This window comes from Vulpes vulpes, chromosome 1, assembly GCF_048418805.1.
Source record: "Vulpes vulpes isolate BD-2025 chromosome 1, VulVul3, whole genome shotgun sequence".
NCBI classification, from domain to species: domain Eukaryota; kingdom Metazoa; phylum Chordata; class Mammalia; order Carnivora; family Canidae; genus Vulpes; species Vulpes vulpes.
In genome coordinates this window covers 129,599,599-129,625,850 of record NC_132780.1, presented here as the reverse complement: position 1 = coordinate 129,625,850, position 26,252 = coordinate 129,599,599, and the positions used below count along the sequence as shown (strand labels likewise).

The 26,252-nt window shown below is 43.5% G+C and overlaps 1 protein-coding gene across 1 annotated transcript in view; it reads right to left on the bottom strand.

Annotated features, from left to right (window-relative positions):
* Window positions 1-2,180: 2,180 nt before the first annotated feature.
* The window catches only part of MUC21 (mucin 21, cell surface associated), a 68,770-nt gene continuing 44,698 nt past the window's right edge, over window positions 2,181-26,252 (bottom strand). Inside the window, exon 5 of the mRNA XM_072748610.1 lies at window positions 2,181-2,931. Within this exon, the coding sequence (XP_072604711.1) occupies window positions 2,181-2,931 (751 nt within the window). The remainder of the gene's footprint in view (window positions 2,932-26,252) is intronic.

The following is a 26,252-nucleotide window of genomic DNA, read 5'->3' as shown; positions in this document are numbered from 1 at the left end:
TGGGGGAAGGGTTAGAGGGTGTGAATTAGGCAACATTCAGGTAACTGAGGCTAGAATTGGGAGCCAATTCACTGCAGAGATTTTGAAGTCATCAGACTGGGATAGAATGAAATGCTCAGGGATATTTCTACCTGGTAGGGCCTGTTTGAGCTGTACTCATTTGGGGTGAGACCATATTCAACCCTGTTATGGATTGAGCTATGTCTCCCAAAAAATAAATGTGTAAGTCCTAACTGCCAGTACCTAAGAATATGATCTTATTTGGAAGGAGGATCTTTACAGAGGCAATCGAGTTAAAATGAGGCCATCAGGACCTCATTTATAGGTGCTCCTATACCAAGAAGGAGGAGCACCTGGCTGGTTCAGTTCATGATTCTTGATCTTTGGGTTGTGAGTTGGAGCCACACATTGGGTGTGGAGAGTACTTAAAAATAAAATCTTTAGAAAGGTGAAGGGGGACTTAGACACAAGTACACACAGATGGAAGAAAAGTAAATACACAAGGATAAGGTCATATACAAACCAATGAATACCCAAGGCTACCAGAAGCTAGGAGAGAGCCATGGAACAGATTTACCCTCACAGGCCTCAGAAGGAGTCAATCCTGCTGACAACTTGAGTTCAGACTTCTAGCTCCAGAATGGTAAGACAATACATTTCTGTTAAGTCACTCAGATTATGGTACTTTATTATGGCAGCCTTATCAGTATCTGAAAAACCATGGGAATTTAGAATTTAAAGCAGGGGAGTAACAGGATCATATTTTCTCTGGATGGAGAAGGAACAAAAGGGGAATGGTATGAATGAGCTAAGAGATTTTTTTCTCTTTAAAGATTTAATTTATTTATTCATGAGAGAGAAATAGAGAGGGGGCAGAAGCAGGGAAAAGCAGGCTTCCCATGGAGCTGGAGCCCGATGTGGGGCTCAATCCCAGGACTCTGGGATCATGACCTGAACCTAAAGCAGACACTTAATGGACTGAGCCACCCAGGTGCCCCAAGAGATAGATGTTGAGCATCTGGGGACCTTCAGTAATGTGAGAAATGGGTGCAGAAAAGGGCTGTTTGGAGCACTGACAGTAAGTTAAGGTGCTTTGCATTTGCCAGGGGATGACTTCAGCCAGGCAAGTCACCCTGACAGGAAATGACTCCTCTGCAGGGCTGGTATCTTGCCTCTCTCATGTACAGGGAGGTGCTTTTGTTTAATTATTAAATTTGTTTCCTGTTTCTTCTTTCTCACATGGGGATCCTCATGGCCTCCTGCCTGGGTAGTTACAGTAATGTCCTAATTGATATTCTACGCTCGAGCTCCCTTTTCTCCAGTCCATCCTAAGGTCAGCTTCAGCTGGAGGGAGGGGCAAGTGGGAACTATTGTTTAATAGACAGGCATTCAGATTTGAAGATGAAAAGAATTATGGGGAAGGATGGTGGTGACAACTGCCCAACAGTGTAAATGGATTTAATATTACTGAACTCTACACTTAAAAATGGTTAAGACAGTAAGTTTTATGTGTATTTTAATAGACACACAAAAAGTCAGTTCCAGTCAGAACACTTCCTTGCTCAATTATCAGCAGCTGCAGAGCCTGGAACTTGCGCTGAAGGTCATTTCTGTGTGGCCACTGCCTCTCTGGATTTTGCCTTCCTCTTCCCCCACCTCCTCACAGAGTGGGACTCAGAGAGGGTCTGCAGAAGCAATGACTTCATGAGCTCACACACCAGCCCCTTGTCCAGCCCACCTATGGTGCCCAGCCTTCAAGCCCGTGTCCATCCTGAGGCCTTGCTCCTGCTTCACATCCACCTCCTCCTCCTCTGTCTGCTATTCAACCACAGGAGAGTCCAGTTTCAGAAGATTTTGACAAAACTTGGGAAGTTGGGAGGTTCCAGTGGGGGGAAATAGGAGGAGGGAAGAAGTAAAAGTATGTTTGGCTTGGGGGAAAGATTAATACTGATTAATCTTTTTTAAATATATTTTTTTAAAACATTTTATTTATTTGTTTATTTATTCATGAGAGAGAGAGAGAGAGAGAGAGAGAGACAGACAGACAGGCAGAGGGAGAGGCAGGCTCCGTGCAGGGAACCTGATGTGGGGCTGTCTCCAGGATCACACCCCGGGCTGAAGGCAGCGCGAAACCTCTGAGCCACCTGGGCTGCCCCCTTGTGTGGATTGAATGAGGTGATTCACACGGATCTACAACGACTGCCATTGCCATTACCGCCAAGCGCGTCATCAGGAACTATCCTGGGCCCGTGCGCGGCGGCTCGGGCTGGCCCCTGCGCGCCCTGCCCCTCGCACTCCTCCGCCGGGGCAGGGCCCGCCCGCCTCCAGCTCCCGCAGCGCCCACAGCAGGAAGGCGGCCGCGCGGGGAGAGGCGCCGGGCTGTGCTCTGATTTGGATTCCTGTGCGCCCACAGCTCTAACGTCCGAGCCAGGGCTCCGTGTCCCCCTCCCCGCCCTGTGCCCCTGAACCAGCGTCCAGCGCCAGGCCTCCGCGGTCTGGGCACTTGCCCTACGACTCTGCTCACAGGGACTCCTAGAGCCGCTCCACCAGCCTCTCCTCTCCGACTCGAGGCCTAAGCGCCGGATCTCCTCCACCCTCGGATTTCTTCCCCTCGCACAAATGACAGCCAGCCGGGCGCCCACGGCCACCCCGACCTCTCCTTTAGACTGAGCGGCGACAGCTGCCTCGCCTTCGTGGGCTGAGCCGAACGCCGCGCTCACGCCTTCGCGGTGATCATTCTGGGGAGGCGCCCGCCTGGGACCCTGCGCCCGCTCGCCCCTGCCCGGGGGCTCGCTCCGGGGACCCTCGCCGTGGGGACCGTCTCCGAGGGGGCTCGCCCCGTGGGGACGCGGCTGGGCTCGCTCCGGGGGGACCCTCGCCGTGGGGACCGTCTCCGAGGGGGCTCGCCCCGTGGGGTTGCAGCTGGGCAGCCTGCCAACGAACCTTCCAGTAAAGCGGGAGGGCCTGCGGAAGGCGCCCGGGCCTCACCGAACTGTCCGAATCCGTCCTCGGAAGCCGGCAGTTCCCGCCTTGGCCCCCGCCCGAGTCCCCGCCCCACCCCCCCCTTCTCCCCGGGACGCCGCCTCCCGAGCCGAGCCGCGCCGCGCCGCTGCAGCAGCGCCTGCTTCCACCCCAGATGGTCCTGTTTTCCTTCACTTCTCGCCAGAGGCCAAGGCATCGGACTGAGCCTGGGGCTGACCAAGGAAAAGGGACTCTATTCCTGAGGTTTGGGCCCAAACTCTGTCGTGGCTCCCTCCCGTAATGAGCTGGACAAACGATCACGTGTGATCCCAATGACTCTGCCTAGAGAGGAGGCAGGCCTGTGGGGTGCCTGACCTGTCACATGTGCCCTGACTCCTCTGTCCTCTGGCTTCTGAAAGAAGGGCTAAGTGTCCTTCACCAGCAGGGGGTGGTGCTAAGTGATTCCCGTGGCACCAGCCTTAAGGAGTGATTTTGGCTGTAGGGTCTGCCACAAGTATCTCCCTCAGAACCCCAGGAGGCTGTTGCAGCTGGTCAGCAGCTGGTGGAGGATTTTAGGACATCAGTATTGGTTATCTCATCTTTGAAGACTTGACCAACATCTGGCATGGTCTGGAAGATGAAGTGGAGGAGAGCATATGCACAGAGCCCTGCAAGTTGGAGAGCTGAGTCACTTGAGAGTCTGAAACCTCAGGAGCAGCTGCCTATCTCCTGGGCACCAGCCAAGGCTGAGGGCGATTGAAACTCTATTGGATCTCCTTGGTTCCCAGGGGCACAGGCTAAACTGGGACCATGGCAGCCTCACTGGCACAAGGAGAAGGGAGCCCTGGGTTTCTACAGGGATATGAGCTATCAGAGAGGAGAACAGCAGTTGGAATGGTGGGGAATGTGGGGCCTGGAAATTTACTTGAGTGTTTGTAAGAAATAGGAGGTGCCATGTTTAGTATATATGCTGCCAAAGCGAGCACAAGGTGCCATGTTCACAAAAAAAGTCAGGATGCGAATCTCAAGATACTAGAGAAAAGGGATAAATGAAGACAGAAGTCCACTGTGCCCCTACTACATACGTGTAAATTTTCCAGGTGCAGGAATGTTTCAGATGCCATCATTTATATTTTTATTTTGTTTCTTTTTAAAGATTTTATTTATTTATTCATGAGAGACACACAGAGAGAGAGACTGGCCGAGACACAGGCAGAGGGAGAAGCAGGCTCCATGCAGGGAGCCCGACGCGGGACTCGATCCTGGGTCTCCAGGATCAGGCCCTGGACTGAAGGCGGCACTAAACCGCTGAGCCACCCTGGCTGCCCCAGATGCCATCTTTTAAAAGATTTTATTTATTGATTTGAGAGAGAGAGCGAGAGAGAGCTCGTAAGCAGTGGGGAGGGGCACAGGGGGCAGGAGAAGCAGGCTCCTCACTAGACAGGGAGCCCCAACGCGGGACACAATCCCTGGACCCCAGGATCATGACCTGAGCTGAAGGCAGACTCTTAATTGAGCCACCCAGGTACCCCTCAGATGCCACTTTTTAAAAGAAAATGCAGTCTGCATAGATGGTGTGAAGTGTTTTCTTTTAAACTCAGTGTGTCTTAGTGCTTCACCGTATGTTATCTCCCACCTGAGTTTTTGTTTACTTGACTATTTTAAATTTTTACCAAACTTAAACATTATATAGTTTTAAAAGACAAAAATGCTATGTAACAACAAAAAGCTATGGTCCTTCGTACAGCCTTTCCTGGCTTCTCTCTTTTGGATGCAAACAGTGCAGTGCTCAATTGGCTTTTGTCTTCCTGTTTTGTTTTGTTTTTTTAAGATTTTATTTATTTATCCATGAGAGACACATACAGAGAGAGAGGCAGAGGCACAGCCAGAGGGAGAAGCAGGCTCCATGCAGGGAGCCCGATGCAGGACTCTATCCCAGGACCCCGTGGGATCAGGACCTGAGCCACCCAGGTGTCCTTGTCTTCCTGTTTTATTTATTTATTTATTTATTATTTATTTATTTATTTATTTATTTATTTATTTATTTATTTATGATAGTCAGAGAGAGAGAGGCAGAGACACAGGCAGAGGGAGAAGCAGGCTCCATGCACCGGGAGCCGATGTGGGATTCGATTCCGGGTCTCCAGGATCGCGCCCTGGGCCAAAGGCAGGCGCCAAACCGCTGCGCCACCCAGGGATCCCCTGTCTTCCTGTTTTTAATAATGAGTTGCATCAGCTGGGTTTCAGTACAGGCTACAGAGATTCATCCAGGTATATAAAACAGGAAGGAATTTTGTGAAAGGTATTTGGAGCTTTTGAAAACCTTAGAAGGGCTGAAGGAGCAGGTTCTAAGCTGACCCTTATGGTAGTCAGCCAGGACAATATCGAGGAAAATATAGGTTTTCCTTTGATCGCATGTCTAGGATTTTATCACTGATTTGTCACCAAATTCTTCTCCAACAGTGTAGTTTTTCTCTCTATTCAAATGCATGATAATTGAGTTCAGCCAAGTAAAGGTATCCTCTTTATTCCTGAGGGTTTGGCCCCAGAATCCTGTTTCAATTTGGACCTGTCCATTCCTAGGTCTCCTGCATAGCTGCCTTCTGGAATGTCTCAGTATCATCCCAGGATTTCCAACCACCTCACTCTTTGAAGATTTTATTTTATTTTATCTTATTCAGAGAGAGAGAGAGAGAGAGAGAGAGAGAGAGAGGCAGAGACACAGGCAGAGGGAGAAGCAGGCTCCATGCAGGAAGCCCCACGCGGGACTCGATCCCAGGTCTCCAGGATCACATCCCGGAGCCAAAGGTGGTGCTAAACCGCTGAGCCACTGGGGCCGCCCCCACCTCACTCTTTGGAGGACCCCACCACGTCTTTGTCTTTCTTGATCTAACCCCTCACCTTGGTGGAACACACACTCCAATAACTCCCTGAGGTAAGGGCAAGAGAGAGAGAGAGAAGTTTGCAAGACTTTGTCTACAAATGTCTTTATTTCACTGCCATACCTGGCTAATAATTGTTCTGAAGATGGAATTCCCAGTTGCAAAATTTGCATCTGACTTTCGAAAGCATTGCTCTGTTGTCTTATATATAGCCTCCTTAGTCACTTGTTGACTTGTCACTGGTGACTATCTGAGTCTTGATCCTTTTTGTTTTTTCTCTGTAAACAATTGGAAGAATTTTGGAATTTTTCTCTTTGTCCCTAACATTTTTAGGATTCATGATGATATGCTTTTGACTTCATTCACTTTGCTAGATACTCAAGGTTCTCTCTGAGTTTGGAATCTGATGACTCTCAGTTCTGAGGAATGTTCTTGAATTATTTCCTTGATAATTTCCTTCCTTCTATTCTCTGCCTTTGCTCTTTTTGGAAATCCTGTTATTCATCCAGATTAATAATCTAATTTTCATATGTTTTCTGTATCGCTTAATTTCTTTATTCTTTGCTTCCTTTTAGGAGATTTCATCAACTTTAAATTCTAACACTTCTATGGGAATATTTGCCTTTGGAATCACATTCTTAATTAAAAATGCTGCTTTTCAGTTCTCTAACTGTTCATTTTCATAGCCTTTCATTTTTTCATGGAGACAGTATCTCTTATTTTTATGAAAATATTGTGGGTTTTATTTTTAGTTCTTTGAATTGTCTCTGTCTCTTTGAAGTTTCTCAATTTCTGTATGCTCAATCCCCCTCTTTCATTTTAGTGGCACGAAATGGTCACTGTGCTGGTTATCAGTGTATTTCCTCTCAACTGAAAATGCATCCTCTTACCTGAGCTCTGATTTCTTCTTTGCAGCCCGCTCAAGATTAAGCTTTGTCAGTAGAGGGCGCTTGAGGGACGTTGTGGGAGGAAGTGAATTCTGGAGTTGCTGCAGTTTTTGATTCTTGCAGCTCCAGCTGCACAACCCATCAGTGTTTCTGGTGTGGACACGCACTGGCCTCCGGCTCAGCCACATGCTGAAAGTGTGCATTTCCTTGAGGAGCTAGTCCTGGCAGGCACAGTGCATGCCCCAGACTTTGCATGCAGCCAGTGGGCTCCTTTTTTTTTTTTTTTTTTTTTTTTTTTTTATGATAGTCACAGAGAAAGAGAGGCAGAGACAGAAGCAGGCAGAGGGAGAAGCAGGCTCCATGCACCGGGAGCCCGACGTGGGATTCGATCCCGGGTCTCCAGGATCGCGCCCTGGGCCAAAGGCAGGCGCCAAACCGCTGCGCCACCCAGGGATCCCAGCCAGTGGGCTCCTAATGCCCAACTCCTTTGGTGCCTCTGTTCCACCCCGAAGACGTGTTTCCTGCCTTCTCACAACTGTGTTGGCCTGGGCATCCCAGTGAGATTATCTGTTACACAAGGGGCTCAACCACGTCCTCTCCAAGGAGGTCTGAATCCAACTTTGGAGTGGGAGATGCCCTTCCTGGTTGTCATCCTTTTGGTACGCTTCCTCAGCCCAAAAGTATGCTTTAGGTTCTCTTTATGTTTTTATAGTTACTCCTCCTTACAAGTCAATAATTCTTTATATTAAACTCACCCTGCTCAAATTAGGGCTTTGACTGCTGTTTCCTGATTGGACCTTGACTGGTATGGTAATCTTCGGCTCGTAGGTTAAGCTGTTTGATAACAACATGTGTTGGTGGGTTTTTTCAGTGGGCTTTGCTATAGTGTGATTGGGTTTCTTCAGGGTCCAGTCAAGTGAAAGAAAAAAACTCCATATATTTAAATAGATCTTTTTTTAAGAGAGAGAGAGTGAGAGAGAGCACATGCATGCAAGAGGGGGGGAGGGGCAAAGAGAGGGAGAAAGGGAGAGAATCTCAAGTAGGCTCCATGCTCTGTGTGGAACTTGACACAAGGCTTGATCTCATGACCTGAGCTGAAATCAAGAGTTGGACGCTTAATGGACTGAGCCACCCAGGCGCCTCTAAACAGATAATTTTATGTAAAGAACTGGTAACCATGTATTGAGATCCAAAAAGACAAAAAGGAGCAATGAGGGACCACAGGGGTAGACAGTCTGAAGAATCATGGGAGAAGCTTGGGGTAGACAGTCTGAAGAATCATGGGAGAAGCTTGGGATCATGAAATAGTAAAGTCTTGGAGCAGAGGCCAGGTGGAGCTGGAAGTCAGACCTCTGAGCGGGGCCTGAGCCCCGGCGTTGGTGTCTCTGAGGTGGTGTGATGGGTCATGCTGGGAGTGTGGAAGAACTACACCTTGGGAACAGCGCCTGCTACTGGAACCAGCTGTTACTGCTGTGCTGTGTTGACAGGATTGGGGAGCAAACATGAAGGAGCAGGGGTGCCTGGAGGGCTCAGAGGTTGAGGGTCTGCCTTCGGCTGAGGTCATGATCTCAGGGTCCTGGGATCGAGTCCAGGGTCAGGCTCCCTGCTCAGCGGGGAGTCTGTTCACCCTCTCTCTGTGTGTCTCCCCTCCGCTCAGGCATCCTCTCTTTCTCTCTCAAATAAATAAAATCTTAAAAAACAAAACAAAACATGAAGGAGCAAGTCCCCTTCTGCCTCCAACCCTGAGGGCTCTCTCTACCTAAGAGGGAGCAGCTGGCAAAGGAAGGACTAGATGAGTGGGATTGAAGCCACATGACAACAGCTTCATAACCAGCAACTCCCCCTACTGCTGTGGTTTGTAGGGTTTTTTTTTTTTTTTTTTTTTTTTTTTTGGTCTGATCAGTTGTTCTGGAGGAGATTTCTCTGTTATTCTTCTGAGAGCAAGTCTGGCTGCAAGTTCTCAGAACTGACTTGCAGGAAGACCTGGAGGTCTTGCCATTTTGTATGCAGACCTTTAGTTAAATTCTCCATTTTCAGATAGTTCTCTGCATCTCCCCCTCCAGTAAGTAAAGCACTCACTAGGGTGGACTGTGGGAGTCATGCTGCCATGCAAGCGAGTTGGGGGATCTGGGGCTTTCTATTGGCTTCTTACACGGATGTTCACCATATGTTTCCAGGCTCTCTTGCATCCCTACGTTCAGACAAACTTGTTATCTTCATTCCTTACAACTTCTGGGGTTCTGTTTTGTGCAATCAGGCTGCTTTGGGATTTTCCCACTGTGAACTTACTCTTGTTTTTCTTTTATCTGCTAATCTGTTTACTGGCCAGATCTTGATTTATTCACTTATATAGATTTTATAGTTTCCTTGTTTTCTTCTTTGTAGGTTCTTACCTTTTAAAAAACCTTTACTACATTTTAGTGAGATATCTGGTGGGAGCAGAGATAAATGTGTGTGTGTTCAATCAGCCACATCAAGTCAGAAGACCCAGTTGAGTTTGTAGGGTGGTTGTGTTGGATTCAAGCTACGTAGCCTGGATCAGCTTTGCCATGTAGAAGCAAATGCCATGAAACCATTATTTCTATTTTCCATTTTCTTTGGCACCTGGTCCCCTGCTGTGGTGTATGATTTGATGCATTTCCAACAAGATCCTTTGCTACATGATGAGACAGTCAAGAATTCTGAATTATATGTCATCCTGTGGATATATGGCATCTTCCAGGAACAATCTGTATTTACAGTCTTCAATTTATTTTAGTGTGCCTCTAATGATCTGAAGCAAAGCTGAGCCAAAATAAATAAGCTAATATACATTCTCTGCCATTCATGCTTATAAATAAAATACTTGTTTTTTATATTGCTTCCAATAGCAAGGACTGCAGAAAAGCTATTTGGATGGACCTGACAGCCATCTTAAGAACTGTAGAAGAGATGGGGTGCCTGGGTGGGTCAATCGGTCAGGCATCCGACTCTGATCTCGGCTCAGATCATGATCTCAAGATCATGAGACTGAGCCTCTTGTTGGGCTCCAAGCTGGGCATGGAGCCTGGTTAAGATTCTCTGTCTCCTTGCTCTGCCCTGACTCCCCCACCACCCCAGTCATGTGCACAGTCTCATTCCCTCAAAAAAAATTTGTAGAAGAGACACTCTTTTGCTCAATAACTTCCTTTTTCATTAAAAAAGTAATAACATTTATTGAATTTGAAATCTTTTTTTTAAAAAGATTTTATTTATTTATTCATGAAAGAGAGGCAGAGACACAGGCAGAGGGAGAAGCAGGCTCCTCACAGGGAGCCCGATGTAGGACTTGTTCCTGGGTCTCCAGGATCACACCCTGGGCTGAAGGCGGTGCCAAACCGCTGGGCCACCAGGGCTGCCCAACTGCTGGGCCACCAGGGCTGCCCTGAATTTGGAATCTTAAGGGAGAAATTATACATATATAAGAAAATAAAAAATAATCTTCAACCCAATCCATAAATATGGCTAACATTTGGATATTTTTTTCATTCAATGGGCATCTGCTCCTTCAACTGAATTCTATGTTATGAACAATATCTTACATTTAAAAATTCTTCATAAAATAATTTTTAAAAAAGATTTTATTTATTTATTTATGAAAGACAGAGAGAGAGAGAGGCAGAGACATAGGCAGAGAGAAAAGCAGGCTCTCTGCAGGGAGCCCGATGTGGAACTCAATCCTGGGACCCCAGGATCATGCCCTGGGCCAAAGGCAGACAGACACTCAACCTCTGAGCCATCCAGGCATCCCTTCATAAATTAATTTTAAATAGCTGTCTAATATAATACCATATGATATTCTCTTTTATTGAGTTTGTCAAATGTTTCACTGTTAAAAATAATGCTTCCATAAACATTGTCTACAAAAGATGTTTTGGTATGTGTTAACTCTTGGTGAATGTTTTTTTTTTTTTTTGGCTGATTTTTTTTTTTTTTTAATTTTTATTTATTTATGATAGTCACAGAGAGAGAGAGGCAGAGACACAGGCAGAGGGAGAAGCAGGCTCCATGCACCGGGAGCCCGATGTGGGATTCGATCCCGGGTCTCCAGGATCACGCCCTGGGCCAAAGGCAGGCGCCAAACCGCTGCGCCACCCAGGGATCCCCTCTTGGTGAATGTTATCTAAGTATTTCCAAAGAGATAGCAGCCCCCCCCATTAATATAATATGGGGCTCTCTCACCACAATCTCTAAAAGTTGAATCATTTCCTTTATTAAAAATTTCAAATTCCTTTTTAAACCACTATCTCAACAACTCAAACATGGTTTTAAATAGACTAGATTCATGGAACTGCCAAAGAATGTAAGTCGACAATAGCCAAAATATGGGAAGAGCCTAGATGTCCATCAACAGATGAAGAGATAAAGAAGATGTGAGAATTATATATATATGTATATATATACCCATATATATTAAATTATATATATATATATGTATATATAATTACTCAGCCATTAAAAAGAATGAAATCGGGCAGCCCTGGTGGCTTAGCGGTTTAGCGCCGCCTTCAGTCCAGGGCCTGATCCTGGGGGCCCGGGATCGAGTCCCACGTTGGGCTTCCTGCGTGGAGCCTGCTTCTCCCTCTGCCTGTGTCTGCCTCTCTCTCTCTTTCTCTCTCTCTTTCTCTATCTGTGTCTCTTATGAATAAATAAATAAAATCTTAAAAAAAAAGAATGAAATCTTGCCATATGCAACAATGTGGAAGGAACTATTATGCTAAGCAAAATAAGTCAATCAGTGAAAGGCAATTACCATATGATCTCACTCATGTGGATATTAAGAAACAAAACAAAATAGATGAACAAAGGCAAAAGGAAGGAAAGAAATAAGATAAAACAGAGAGGGAGGCAAACCATAAGAGACTCTTAACTATAGGAAACAAAGTGAGGGTTGCTGAAGGGGAGGTGGGTGGGAGGATGCGGTAACTGGGTGATGGGCATTAAGGAGGGCATGTGATGTAATGAGCACTGGGTGTTATATCCAACTGATGAATCACTAAATTCTTTTTTTTTTTTCAACTGATGAATCACTAAATTCTACCCCTGAAACTAATAATACACTATGTGTTAACTAAATTGAATTTAAATAAAAAAAAAATTAAAAGAATATAAGTGGGCTGCAGATATGGTTTCATGAACTTTAACCAGGATGGATCCTGATTTTAAGAGATGAATGATCCTGATAACTAAATAAAATAAAATAGCCATTTTATATTCCATATATGTAATGGAAAATACATATATATATACACAATGGAATATTACCCAGTCCTCAGAAAGGATGAACACTTACCATTTTCTTCAATGTGGATGGAACTGGAGGGTATTATGCCGAATGAAATAAGTCAATCATAGAAAGACAACAATCATATGGTGTCACTTGTATATAGAATAAAAGAAATAGTCAAAAGGGACCATAAGGGAAAGGAGGGAAACGGGGTGGAGAAAAGTTAAAGAGGAAGACAAACCATGAGAGGCTCCTGACTCTGGGAAACAAATGAAGGGTTGCTGAAGGGAAGGTGGGTAGGAGGTTGGGGTAACTAGATGACGGGCAATGAGGAGGGCACTTGATGGGATGAGCACTGGGTGTTATATGCTGGCAAATTGAAATTAAATAAAATATAAAAAAACAAAAAACGACAACAACAAATAAATAGCCACAGTATTAATTATTACATAAACTAAAGTAATTGTCTTTGGCAGATGTTTTCTACAATTAATTTGGATATTTCAAGTAAGTATACAGAAAATTAATTACATACATTTGGTAGGGTTCCTTGTCATTCTTAGAGGATTTGTGTTTTTTATTTATTTATTTTTTATTTTATGATAGTCACAGAGAGAGAGAGAGAGGCAGAGACATAGGCAGAGGGAGAAGCAGGCTCCATGCACTGGGAGCCTGATGTGGGATTCGATCCTGGGTCTCCAGGATCGCGCCCTGGGCCAAAGGCAGGCGCCAAACTGCTGCGCCACCCAGGGATCCCATCTTAGAGGATTTGATGAGTAATTTCTGAGGTCTTTCTGTTTGTAGTAGGTGATTGGTAGTACCCGCTTTGATTTATTTTTTCAAAATAACCATTTTAGCTCTTCTATGAACAACATGGTTTTAGGGACCAGATTGGTCTTGCTGTAGTAATGCTTCATAATGTGGCCGGTTCACTGCAATTCACGAGTTGGAGCAATCCAAAAAAGTTTCCTGAAGGACATCCTGGCTTTGGTATTTTTGCACAGATTCCTGGATTGTTTCCACCCAGGTAGGAGCATAGGCTGAGGCCCTTGGTTTCCATGGAGCAATGTGGACCTGTTACCTGTCCAACTGAGCTTTTAAGAAAAGGTAAGTAGGGGATCCCTGGGTGGCACAGCGGTTTGGCGCCTGCCTTTGGCCCAGGGCACGATCCTGGAGACCCGGGATAGAATCCCACGTCAGGCTCCCGGTGCATGGAGCCTGCTTCTCCCTCTGCCTGTATCTCTGCCTCTCTCTCTGTGACTATCATAAATAAATAAAAATTAAAAAAAAAATAAAAAAAAAAAAAGAAAAGGTAAGTAAAACAAAAGGCAGAAACAGACCCATAAACACAGAGAACAAACTGATGGTTGCTACAGGAGTGAGGTGGGGAGATGGGCAAAATGCATGAAGGGGAGTGAGAGATACAAGCTTCCAGTTATGGAGTAAGCCACAGAAATAAAAGGTATAGCATAGGGAATATAGGCAATGGTAATAGAGTTGTATGGTGGCAGATGTAGCTATACTTGTGGTGAGCACAGCATAATGTATAGACTTGTCAAATGTACATCTGAAACTAATGTAACATTGTGTGTATACTATATTTCAATAAAAAATAAAATTAAAAAAAGATTTTATTTATTTATTCATGAGAGACACAGAGAGAGTCAGAGACACAGGCAGAGGGAGAAGTAGGCTCCCTCAAGGAGCCCGAGGTGGGACTTGATCCCAGGACCCCAGGATCATGCTCTGAACCAAAGGCAGATGCTCAACTGCTGAGCCACCCAGGCGTCCCAGTAAAAAAATAAAATAAAATAAAAAGATCTTATTTATTTGAAACAGAGAGAGAGCATGAGCAGGTTGAGGAGCAGAGGGAGAATCAGATTCCCCACTGAGCAGGGAGCCCTGATGTGGGGCTCGATCTTGGGATCCTGGGACTATGACCTGAACTGAAGGCAGACACCTAACTAAGTCACTTAGCTGCCCCCAAAATAAATAATTTTTTTATTTTTTATTTTTTAAAAAAGATTTATTTATTTATTTATGATAGACATAGAGAGAGAGAGAGAGAGGCAGAGACACAGGAGGAGGGAGAAGCAGGCTCCACGCAGGGAGCCCGATGCAGGACTCGATCCCGGGACTCCAGGATCATGCCCTGGGCCAAAGGCAGGCCCCAAACCGCTGAGCCACCCAGGGATCCCCAAATAAATTGTTTTAAAAAGAAAAGATAGCCAATGGAAATCATACATCCTAAAGTTACCTAAGAGGGAGTATAAACTAGGATTTCTGGTATATGTCTCCTCATAATAGTTCAACAGAGATAAGGGATATTTTAGAGATGATTATATAAGGAGCATGCAATTTTCTCTTCTCTAAGTTCTCAAACTCAGTCCCTGGATCAAGGATATCTCTATCTTTATATGACTTTTTTTTTTTTTTTTTTTTTTTTAGCCCTTCCTGGAATCGCTTCCATTGCCCTTTGTCTTCATGCTCTGTCTTCTCCTTGGCTAGGTTTGCTATAGTGGACAAGCATGTAAAATTGATTATTGAATTTGTTCCAGAAAATTTGCTGAAGACTTTTAGCTTTATATTACCTAGTGTCCCTTATTAAGGATGTCGTGTGAGAAATTTATTTTAGAATTTACTGCTGGGAGAAGTTGTCTACTTTTCTTTTCCTCATACATACTATAGGCTGTCTATATTTTTTTTTCTGCACAGATTGCCCCAGAAACCTTAAAACACTAACTTTCTTAAATACCTCGATATTTTCATCCCTGAGGTTTGGAATATTTCTATTCACTTTTGCCTCAGTTTGTAGGTTTTAAATGTTTTCATATGTACATTATTACTGCATAATTGTGTTTTTGTTATAGAGCCATTTCAAATAATCTGTGGAAAGAGATGAAGTCCAAATCAATGTACATTACAATTTGTTTTCTTGAGCAAACTCTCAGGGGGGTTCAGACACCTACATATACACTGTTCATGCCAATTATGGCGCTTTTCCCACATACAGCCGCTCTGCTGAGAGCACAGCCCAAGGCACCCTGCATCCTCAGGCCACAGCTGATTGGTCCAGAGATGGGTACCTGATTCATGGTCAGCCAATCAAGAAGCTGGCAGATGACCAGTAATGTGGCATGGTACTAAAAATTGCGTCAAACGAAGGAGATTCTTTCTCCTAAGAATTCTTTTAAGAAATTAAAAGAATTTCTTTTAAGAAACAAAAGTATAGGGCAGCCCGGGTGGCTCAGCAGTTTGGCGCCGCCTTTGTCCCCGGGCGTGATCCTGGAGACTTGGGATCCAGTCCCACGTCGGGCTCCCTGCATGGAGCCTGCTTCTCCCTCTGCCTGTGGCTCTGCCTCTCTCTCTCTACCTCTCTGTATCTCTCATGAATAAATAAAATCTTAAAAAAAAGAAAAGAAAAGAAAAGAAAAGAAAAAAAGCACAACTATAAAGAAGTGGTTGAGGGACGCCTGGGTGGCTCAGCGGTTGGGCGACTGCCTTCGGCTCAGGGTGTGATCCCCCGTCCGGAATTCAGTCCCACATTGGGCTCCTTGTGAGGAGCCTGCATCTCCCTCTATGTCTCTGTGTGTTACTCATGAATAAATAAATAAATAATTTTTTTTAAGTGGTTCGTAGTAGAAAGAGAATTTGGAAAGCAGGATAGCATAATGAGTAAGACTTTGGGCTTTGGTATCAAACAAAGCTAGGTTTTTGGGTTTTGTTTTTATTTTTTAGATATATTTATTTATTTTGAGAGAGGGAGAAAAAGAATGGAATAAGGGGCAGAAGAAGAGAATTTTCAAGCAGACTCCCTGCTGAGCACAGAGCCTGTGGGTCTTGATCCTATGACCCTGAGATCATGACCTGAGCTGAAAGAGCCAGCCGCTTAACCAACGGAGTCACCCAGGTGTGACCCAGGTGTCCCAAACAAACAGGTTTAAATCTTGGTTGTGTGACTTACTAAATGCGTAACTCTTTACAAGTTATTTGACTTCATTTCCTCCAAGGGGAGTCACAATACATTTTTGAGAATATTGTGAGGATTAGATGTACTTTTTGCTCTCGTGGAAACTAAATGGTAATAATGATGGTGCTGCTGATGGTAATCAATGTGCGGTGGTAATGGTGGTGATGACGGTGATGGTGATTAGGTGTGAGACTGGAGGGCCTTGATTTGGAATGAGGAAGCACAGTTCAAAAGTTAGGACATAGAGACATAGGACATAGAGAAATTGTATAGTAAGTTGGTGGTAGCAGAAAAAAGTAGTGCACATAGAGTAGAGCCAGGCCACTCTGATGGCTGACATATAAAGACAAGACAGGACTCATAAAAGAGGGAAGGGGGAGGGGAGAGGGAAAGCTACGGGCAGTTGGGGAGCAGTGAGTTTAATTTTTCTTTTTTTGGGGTAAGCTGAGACTGGCTGATTGAGCAAGTTCATTGAGTCATCAGGAAAAACCCTGCCAGTTATTTAAGATTCTTCAAAAGCCTTAAGAGTTCAACTATGGAGCATTTGTGAAGAGTATCTGCCTATAACATGTGCCAGTAACCTTCAACCAGTACCACCTTAGGCCACATTTGCATGTCTCATCAGATATTCTCTCTCCTGATAGAAAACCTTTTCTGGACCCAGTTTTATAGTTTCCTGATCTCCAGATACCCCTTCCTTTTGCGGATTCTGAATGTCTTTTCTCTTTGGGTAACCAGACTTTCAGGTTCACAAATTTTTTTCTTTCTCCACCTTCAGTTTCCACCTTCTGTGTCTGGGCAGGGACTAGAAAGTCACTATGTAGGATGTAATGGAGAAAATTCTTGCTTTCAGTGGGAGTTTCTCAGAATCCCAAGTACCTCTGAGATACCATAGAGGAGAAGCTCTCCAAGAAAGACCTAGAACCACCAACCAGGGATCCCTGGGTGGCGCAGCGGTTTAGCGCCTGTCTTTGGCCCAGGGCGCGATCCTGGAGACCCTGGATCGAGTCCCACGTCGGGCTCCCGGTGCATGGAGCCTGCTTCTCTCTCTGCCTGTGTCTCTGCCTCTCTCTCTCTCTCTCTGTGACTATCATAAATAAATAAAAATTAAAAAAAAAAAAAGAACCACCAACCAAATTCAAAGGCCAGACAACACTTGGCACATCTTTATTTTCTCCTCTGGATATTGTTTCAAAAATCAGTTTTTTTTTTAAAGATTTAAAATATTTTTATTTTAATTAAATTTAGTGGACATATAATGTATTATTATTTTTAGGGGTAGAGTTTAGTGATTCATCAGTTGCATATAAAACCCAATGCTCATTACATCACCTGCCCTTTTAATGCCCATTACCCAATTACTCCATCCTCTCCACAAAAATCAGTTTCTTTTGCGTTTGGCTGAGTTTAAGTTCTTTATTTTAGAGATTTTATTTATTTATTCATGAGAGACACAGAAAGAGAGAGAGAGGCAGAGAGAGAAGCAGGCTCCATGCAGGGAGCCTGACGTGGGACTCGATTCTGGGTCTCCAGGATCATGCCCTGGGCTGAAGGGGGTGCTAAACCGCTAAGCCACTTGGGCTGCGCGACATCATTTTATTTTTTTATTTTTTAAAGATTTTATTTATTTATTCATGAGAGACAGAGAGACAGAGAGAGAGAGAGAGACCAGAGGGAGAAGCAGGATCCATGCAGGGAGCCTGATGTGGGACTCGATCCTGGGTCTCCAGGATCACATTCTGGGCTGCAGGCGGCACTAGACCACTGAGCCACCAGGGCTGCCCCCCACATCATTTTAAAGTAAAATTTTCATTGTGTCTTGAGAGCAACATTTTTCACCTTTAGGAAATTATTTCCAAACATATTGAAAATCAAAGAAAGATGGATTTAGTTTATAGAAATTCCCTCCATTTATGGGAACATATCAGAAATAAGCAAAGCAGATATACCAATATTACATTTAGGAAGAAGTAAAAAGGAAGTTAAAGCATGACCAATAAATTAAAACTTAAAGGAATTCCAGAAAACATTAGAGAAAATCAATAATACTTTTTAAACAATTGCAACAGAGGTAGTAAAATCTTATCAAGTTAACTTTGCAAAGCTAGAACACAAATTCCCTGTGCTCACCCATAACTAGGCCTCTCTGAAGGGTACAGCCTTAGGAATCAGCATATTACCTGCAGCTGAAATGAATGCAGTTAGACAGGTTCTCATTTCCTCCACATCTTCCTTCTGTCATTAACTAAAATCCCAGGTCCTAAAATCCTCTTGAAGATTATCTCCTACAGTTCTTATTTTTTTTTTAAGTTTATTTTGAAAAAAAAAATTTTTTTTAAATGATCTCTGCACCCAATGTAGGGCTTGAACTCAGGACCTCAAGATCAGAAGTCTTAAGCTCTACCAAATGAACCAGCCAGGCATTCCCTCAAAGTTCTTAATTTAATTTAATGGGAAAGTAATTACTTACTGATGAAAGAGCTTCCTATGATGAAGGAAAGTCAAAAAAGAGTAAGACTTGGGATGCCTGGGTAGCTCAGTTGATTAAACATCCAACTCTTAACCTCAGTCCAGGTCTTGATCTCCTGGTCGTGGGTTTGAGCCCCACGTTGGGCTCCATGCTGGGTGTGGAGCCTACTTAAAAAAAAGAAAAAGGAGAGTAAGACTTAGTTGCTGACCTCTAAGGGTTTACCATTTAGCATTGGAAGACACATCCTGGGCATAACAGTGACAGGAGGTGAGAAGAGCTATGGAAGGTGTCAGGGGGGGCATTGGCAGGTTGAGAAAAGCACCCAGCACATGACACCCTTGCCCTACTCCAGGAAAATTGTGTTTTAAATGTTTACAGGTCTTTTTCTATCATAAAGGTACATCATTACCATATGTATTTTGAAAAACAGTAAAATATTTGAAAGTAAGTTAGAGATTGAATCCTAGGTCATTGTGATGGTTAATTTTATGTCAGCTTGGCTAGGCCCATAGTACCCAGATACTTTGTCAAGCATTTTCTAGATGTTTCTGTGAAGTTATTTTTTTGTGTGTGAAGTTATTTTTTAGATGAAATTAACATTTAAGTCAGTGGACTTCGACTAAAGCAGATTACCCTTTGTAATGTGGGTGTGCTTCATTCAATCATTTGAAGGTCCTAATAGAAAAAGGCTGACTTCCCCATGGAGGAAGAAGGAATGTTGCCTCTCAACTGCTTCTCCACTAGAAGCAACTCTTCTCCGAGTCTCCAACCTGCCAGAACTACCTTGCAACTCTTGGACATGCCAACCTCCAGATTGCCTGAACCAGTTCTCTCTATATTGGTTCCATTTTTGTGGAGAAGGCTGACTAAAACAATCATGGTTCCATTTTTTAAAAACATTTTTTCTAGTCTTTATGGCTAGATTTTTTTGGTTTTCTTTGGAGGGGGGAGTATATTTATTGTCACCAATTGTGTATTTAATTGTGTATTCTTTTAATCTTTTTTTTTAAATTTTTTTTAAATTTTTATTTATTTATGATAGTCACCGAGGGAGAGAGAGGCAGAGACATAGGCAGAGGGAGAAGCAGGCTCCATGCACCGGGAGCCCAATGTGGGATTCGATCCCGGGTCTCCAGGATCGCGCCCTGGGCCAAAGGCAGGCGCCAAACCGCTGCGCCACCCAGGGATCCCTCTTTTTTTTTTTTTTTTAAGAATTTATTTATTCATTAATGAGAGACACAGAGAAAGGCAGGGACACAGCCAGAGAGCCTGATGTAGGACTAGATCCCAGGACCCCAGGATCATGACCTGAGCCAAAGGCAGACATTCAGCCAGTGAGCCATTCAGGTGCCCCTCCATTTTTTTTTCTTTTTTTTTTTTTGAGAGAGAGCAATTGCGAACAAGCAGGGGAGGAGTGGAGGGAGTAAGACTCTCAAGGAGGTTCTATGCCCAGTGCAGTGCAGAGCCCATTGTTGGCCTAGATCTCATAACCCTGAGATCATGACCTGAGCTGAAATCAAGAGTTGGACACTCAACTGACTGAGCTACCCAGGTGCCCCACCTTTATTCCTTTTTGAAAATTGATTATTATGACATTTTCATCTTCCTTGTTAATACACACTTTTTTTTTTTTAATACACACTTTTAATAAATGTCACTTAAGCAGCTCCACAATGGTGTATGAAGTGCATGGTCCATAATTTATAGTTTTTTCCATTGAGTGTTTATGCTGCTTACAGTATTTTTCTTTTTTTTCTTTCAAGGTTTATTTATATTTTTTAGTAATCTCTATATCCAATATGGAGTTTGAACTCACAGTTCTAAGATCAAGAGTCATATACTCCTCCCACTGAGCCAGCCAGGAGCCCCTTAAGATTATAAATAGTAATGAATGTTTGCTTATTTATTTATTTATTATTAAAGATTTTTATTTATTTATTCTTGAGAGACACACACACACAGAGACAGAGACATCGGCAGAGGGAGAAGCAGGCTCCATGCAGGGAGCCCGATGTGGGACTCAATCCCGGGTCTCCAGGATCACGCCCTGGACCAAAGGCAGGCGCTAAACCGGTGAGCCACCCAGGGATTCCCTGAATATTTTTTTATTTATTAAAGCTTTTCCCACAATTGAGAATTTTATAGATTCTCGGAAGTGAGGTCACTGCCTCTTAGGCTAAGAAGAGACACTGGGAGAACAGCAGCGTCATCAGCAAGCTGGCCTGAAGATGCCAGAACCTGCAGGAAGGAGGCAATGCCAGACCCCTTCTTCAGCTTCCCTCCCCTGCCCCCAGGCTCACTTTTAATAAGTCTTTACTAAGGAGTGTGGGAGAAAGGAAGATAATTAAAGAAACAGTTTGAACTGGAAATTAGATATAGCTGATCAGATTTCACAAGCCCAAGGCCCTTCCTATGTGAGTTCTCCTACTGGTCGCTTCTCTGCTTTACCTCCAGCATGCTTGGAGTTTCAGGGGCCAGTTTACCTCCCCACAATTGGAGGTACCCTTGAATGTGCTCTCCTAACCCAAAATACAAGCTGCACCACCACCTTTACGCTGGTCCAAAAAGGAGAGGATATTTCTTCCCTTAATCCAGATTCCGGCCCATCTACTAGGATCTGACTGCTTTAAGATAATTAAAAATGGAAATGAACCACTCTCAATGGGAAATATCCCAGTCTTATATGACCTGTGACCTCAATGCTTTATGGCCTAAGACAGGGTTGCCCAATAGAAATATAATGTGAGTTATGTGTAATTTAAAAGTTTCTAATAAGATAGAAGACAACAGGTAATTTTTTTTTTTTTGAGGGAGAGAGCATGTGCACATATGCACACATGAATGGGGGAGGGGGCACAGGGAGAGAGAGAGAGGGAGAGCGAGAGAATCAAGTAGGCTGAGCATGGAGCAGGCTCCATCAGGATGTGGGGCTTGATCTCACAACACTGAGATCATGACTTGAGCTGAAATCAAGAGTTGGACACTTAACTGACTAAGACACCCAGGCACCCAAATAACAGGTGATTTTAATAATATATTTTAAACCAGTAATCCAAAATAATATACAATCTTAAAGTGTAATAAGTATAAAAATTATTAGTGAGCTTTTTGGTACTAAGACTTTGAAATCTGGTGTGTGTTGTATGATTAAGAAATCATCTGAATTTGGACTGACCTCACTTTAAGTGGTTATTGCTACATGTGGCTAATGGCTACCATATTGGAGAACATAGAACTATGACCTTTAATGAGGAAACTATAGCAACATGTGTTGTCTTGAATCATATTCCTCAAGAACGAGTTAGTCTTGAGTAATAGACTTTTTGAGCACCTATAGATCAGTCTATCACAAACTGCATCAGACCAGATCCAGTGACAGCCTGAAGTGACACCCAGGCCTGCAAACAACTATGAGGAGCGAGCATGACTTGAAGGATGCAATCATAGCCACTCTGTTTCATTCTCCACTGTCTCCTTAGCTTGCTCAGTGGGACCAGTTTTCCCTGTTCCAAGATGAAAACAGGAACAGTATTAAACACCTGATCTCTCTTAGGTGATGAAAGTCCTATGGTCATTTTATATTACCAAATACAATGTCAATTTGGAAATTTGATGTCCAGCTCCAAAGTTAAACCTTCTTTAATTAGTGTTTTCCGAGTGTGGGAAGATGAGGAAATGCACACACAGTTCCTCTTTTCTCTACTTTAAGTCTCTATCCCCTTCTCCTAGCTTGCTAATGATAATTTCTGACCCTCCAAGGTTGAGTAGAATGGGGAAGGATTACAGATAGTGGGGCACAAGTTCTTTCTTGCCTGGCAGGATGGTGAGAGGGTGTTGTACGCTCTGGGACTGGCAGATGCTTAAAGCTGATTCTCGAGTGCTTTCATAGATTCTTCTGAGATCCCTTGTTCTTCCACAGTCATTGCTGAAGACTACTCAGCTATAGTTCCTTGTTGCAGGTAAAGCCTTTTTTCTATAATTTATGTCTTCCATAGATCCCTGGGCATGCAGCAATAACTTCAGCTCAGGGGAGGAAGCAATGAATAAAATAGGGATTAAGAGATACAAACTTCCAGTTACAAAATAGACAAGTCACAAGAGCACAGCATAGTGAATATTATCAATAATATTGTAATAACTTTGTATGGTGACAGATGGTAACTGTGCTTATTCTAGTGAGCATCTATAATGTATATAATTGTTGCATCACAATGTTGTACACCTGAGACTAATATAATATTGTATGCCAACTATACTTCAATAAAAAAGATTGAAAGTACAAAAAATAAATTTAAAACAATTTTAAAAATAACTTCAGCTTCTTTATATTGAGGCCTGCTCACACCTGTAGGTGGCCAGACTGTACAGGAGTAATTCAGCCCCACACTGGCTCTCTTTCTAGCCTGGTTTACAGCTAGTCCACTGGAAACACTTAATAGCCTTTGCCCTGAAAAACTCAGGAACCAGCACCCCAGCATCGCCTCCTATCCTCCCACCCCCAAGCAGCTGTATTTACCAGGCAAAGATGAGATACCAGTCCACTGTAGGCTGTCCACTGGGGAACAAGAAGCTCCATACTGAACAATAGGAAAGTTCTGATATTGTTCCAGATTATACATTTATGTGCAGAAAATTATACTGCTTAATACCTGAAGGTGACAAAAATTGGAACTTTCTTGGCCCAGGGGCAGAAAAGAAAAATAGGAGCATGAGTAGGTGGAGGGGGAGACGAAGAGAGAGAAGCAGACTCTCTGCTGAGTGAGGAGCCAAACAAGGGGCTTGATCCCATAGCCCCAGAACATGACCTGAGCCAAAATCAAGAGTTGGACACTTAAATGACTGAACCACTCAGGCATCCCCACTGCATGTATTTTAAAGGACTGTGTTATGAGAAAATTATAGTTACTTCTTGATTTAGCAGATCTAGTCTAAACAGACAATAATAACCCCACTTAATACGTGGACAAACTAAGGCTGAGAAGGATCACAGACTCTATTAAAGGGCAGCCCGAGGGGTGCCTGGGTGGTTCAGTTGGTGAAGCATCTGCCTTTGGCTCAGGTCATTATCTTGGGGTCCTGGGATCCAGCCCCACGTCAAGCTCCCTGCTCAGTGAAGAGTCTGCCCTGCTTCTCCCTCTCTCTCTAACCCCACCCCCCCGCTTGTGTGCTCTCTCTCTCAAATAAGTAAAAAATATTAAAAAACAATAATAAAGGGCAGCCCTAGATCAGAGCCCAGGTTCCTGACTTCTTTTCCGTTGTCTATTTTCATTCTGTAGTTCATCTGGTCATAAATTACTGAGTCACAGAATGTTAGTGCAGTTGTCCTTGCCAATGGTAAGATTTCATTCTTTTTTAATGGCTGAGTAATATCCCACTGTAAATATATATATATGTATATATATTTATATATATAAGGTTCCCCTTTCTCCACATCTTCACCAACATGTGTTGTTTCCCATCTTGTTGATTTTCACCATTCTCTCTGGCGTGAGGTGGTATCTCATTGTGGTTTTGATTTGCAAATCCCTGATGGCAAGTGATGTGGAGCATTTTTTCATGTGTCTGTTGGCCATTTGTATGTCTTCCTTGGAGAAATGTCTGTTTATGTTTTTCTGCCCATCTCTTGACTCGATTTTTTGTTTTTTGGGTGCTGAGTTTGGTAAGTTCTTTATAGATCTTGGATACTAGCCCTCGGTCTGATAGGTCATTTGCAAATATCTTCTCCCATTCTGTAGGTTGTCTTTTAGTTTTGTTAACTGTTTCCTTTACTGTGCAAACCTTTTTATCTTGATGAAGTTCCAACACTTCATTTCTGCTTTTGTTTACCTCGCCTTTGGAGACATGTCTAGCCAGAAGTTGCTGTAGCTGAGGTCAAAGATGTTATTGCCTCTGTTCTCCTCTAGGATCTTGATGGATTCCTGTCTCACATTTAGGTCTTTCATCCACTTTGAGTTTACTTTTGTGTTTGGTGTAAGAAAATGATCAAGTTTCATTCTTCTGCCTGTAGCTGTCCAATTTTCCAAACACCATTTGTTGAAGAGACTTTTTTCCATTGCATTTTCTTTCCTGCTTTGTTGAAGATTAGTGACCCTAGAGTTAAGGGCCCATTTCTGGGTTCTCTGTTCAGTTCCATTGATCTATGTGTCTGTTTTTGTGCCAGTATAGTGCTGTCTTGATTGTGGGACCCAGGAAATTTAACAAAAATCCCCCACCCCTGGACAAGCAGAGCAGGACTAACTCCATTTTGTGCTACACCCGCCACCTCCCCTATGATCCCCACATGAACTGCTTATTGCTTAAGGCGCTGCCCCACCCTAGTCGAGCCGCTGGGCACACCCTAATCGGAAATCGGCTCATAACAATGTAACCCTGCTTTGTGCCCGCCAAAACTGCCCGCCAATTCTGAGCACAGTAACAGGCCAGCTCAAGTGGATACTATAGGGTAAGGTGCAATTCATTCGGCCACCTGCGTGTGGACCGACATGACTGTGCAACTTTCTGTGTATCCCATGGGCCACTGGCCCCTATAAAGCTGCTACGCCTGTGTCGGGTGCACTTCGACCCAAGCCCGAGCTTGCAAATAAACCCTCGTGCGCTTGCATCGGTGTTGGCTCCTCGGTGGTGTCTCGGATTCGCAATCTTGGGCACAACATTGATGATCACAGCTTTGTAGTACAGCTTGAAGTCTGGAATTGTGATGTCACTAGTTTTGTTTTTTTTTTTTTTTTCAACATTCCTTTGACTATTTGGGGTCTTTTCTAGTTCCATACAAATTTTAGGATTATTTGTTCCAGTTCTGTGAAGAGTTGATAGTATTTTGATAGGGATTGCAGAGAATGTATAGATTGCTCTAGGTAACATACATTTTAACAATATTTATCTTTCCAATCCATGAGAATGGAATGTTTTTCCATTTTTTGTGACTTCCTCAATTTCTTTCATAAGTGTTCTGTGGTTTTAATTTTTTTAATTTTTTAATATTTTATTTATTTATTCATGAGAAACACAGAGAAAGAGGCAGAGGCACAGGCAGAGGAAGAAGCAGGCTCCTCGCAGGGAGCCGGATGCGGGACTCGATCCTGAACCCAGGGATCACACTGAGCCTAAGGCAGGTGCTCAACCACTGAGTTCAACCCGGTGTCCCTGTTCCGTTAAAGTTTATAGAGTACAGATTCTTTGCCACTTTGGTTAGGCTTATTCCTAGGTATCTTATGCTTTTGGGAACAATTGTAAATGGGACTGATTCTTTGATTTTTTTTTTTCTTCTGTCTTATTGTTAGTGTATAGAAATGCAACTGATTTCTGTGCCTTGATTTTATATCTTGCCACTTTGCTGAATTTCTGTATGAGTTCTAGTGATTTGGGGGTAGAGTCTTTTGGGTTTCCTCACAGAGAATCGTGTCATCTGTGAGAATGAACATTTGACTTCTTTTGCATTTGAATGCCTTTTATTTCTTTTTGTTATTTGACCCCCGAGGCCAGGACTCCTAGTACTTTGTTGAACTACTCTGTTGAGAGTGAATATCCCTGTCATGTTCCTAATCTTAGGGGAAAATCTCTCAGGTGTTCCCCATTGAGAATGATATTTGCTGTGGGTTTTTGTAGATGGCTTTTATGATACTGAGGTAGGTTCCCTCTATCCCTACACTGTGAAGAGTTTTAATCAAGAAAGGATGCTGTATTTTGTCAAATGCTTTTCTTCATCTAGTGAGAGGATCATATAGTTATTGTCCTTTCTTTTATTGATGTGATGTATCACATTGAATAATCTGCTGATGTTGAACCACCCTTGCAGCCCAGGAATAAATACCACTTTGTTATGGTGAATAATCCTTTT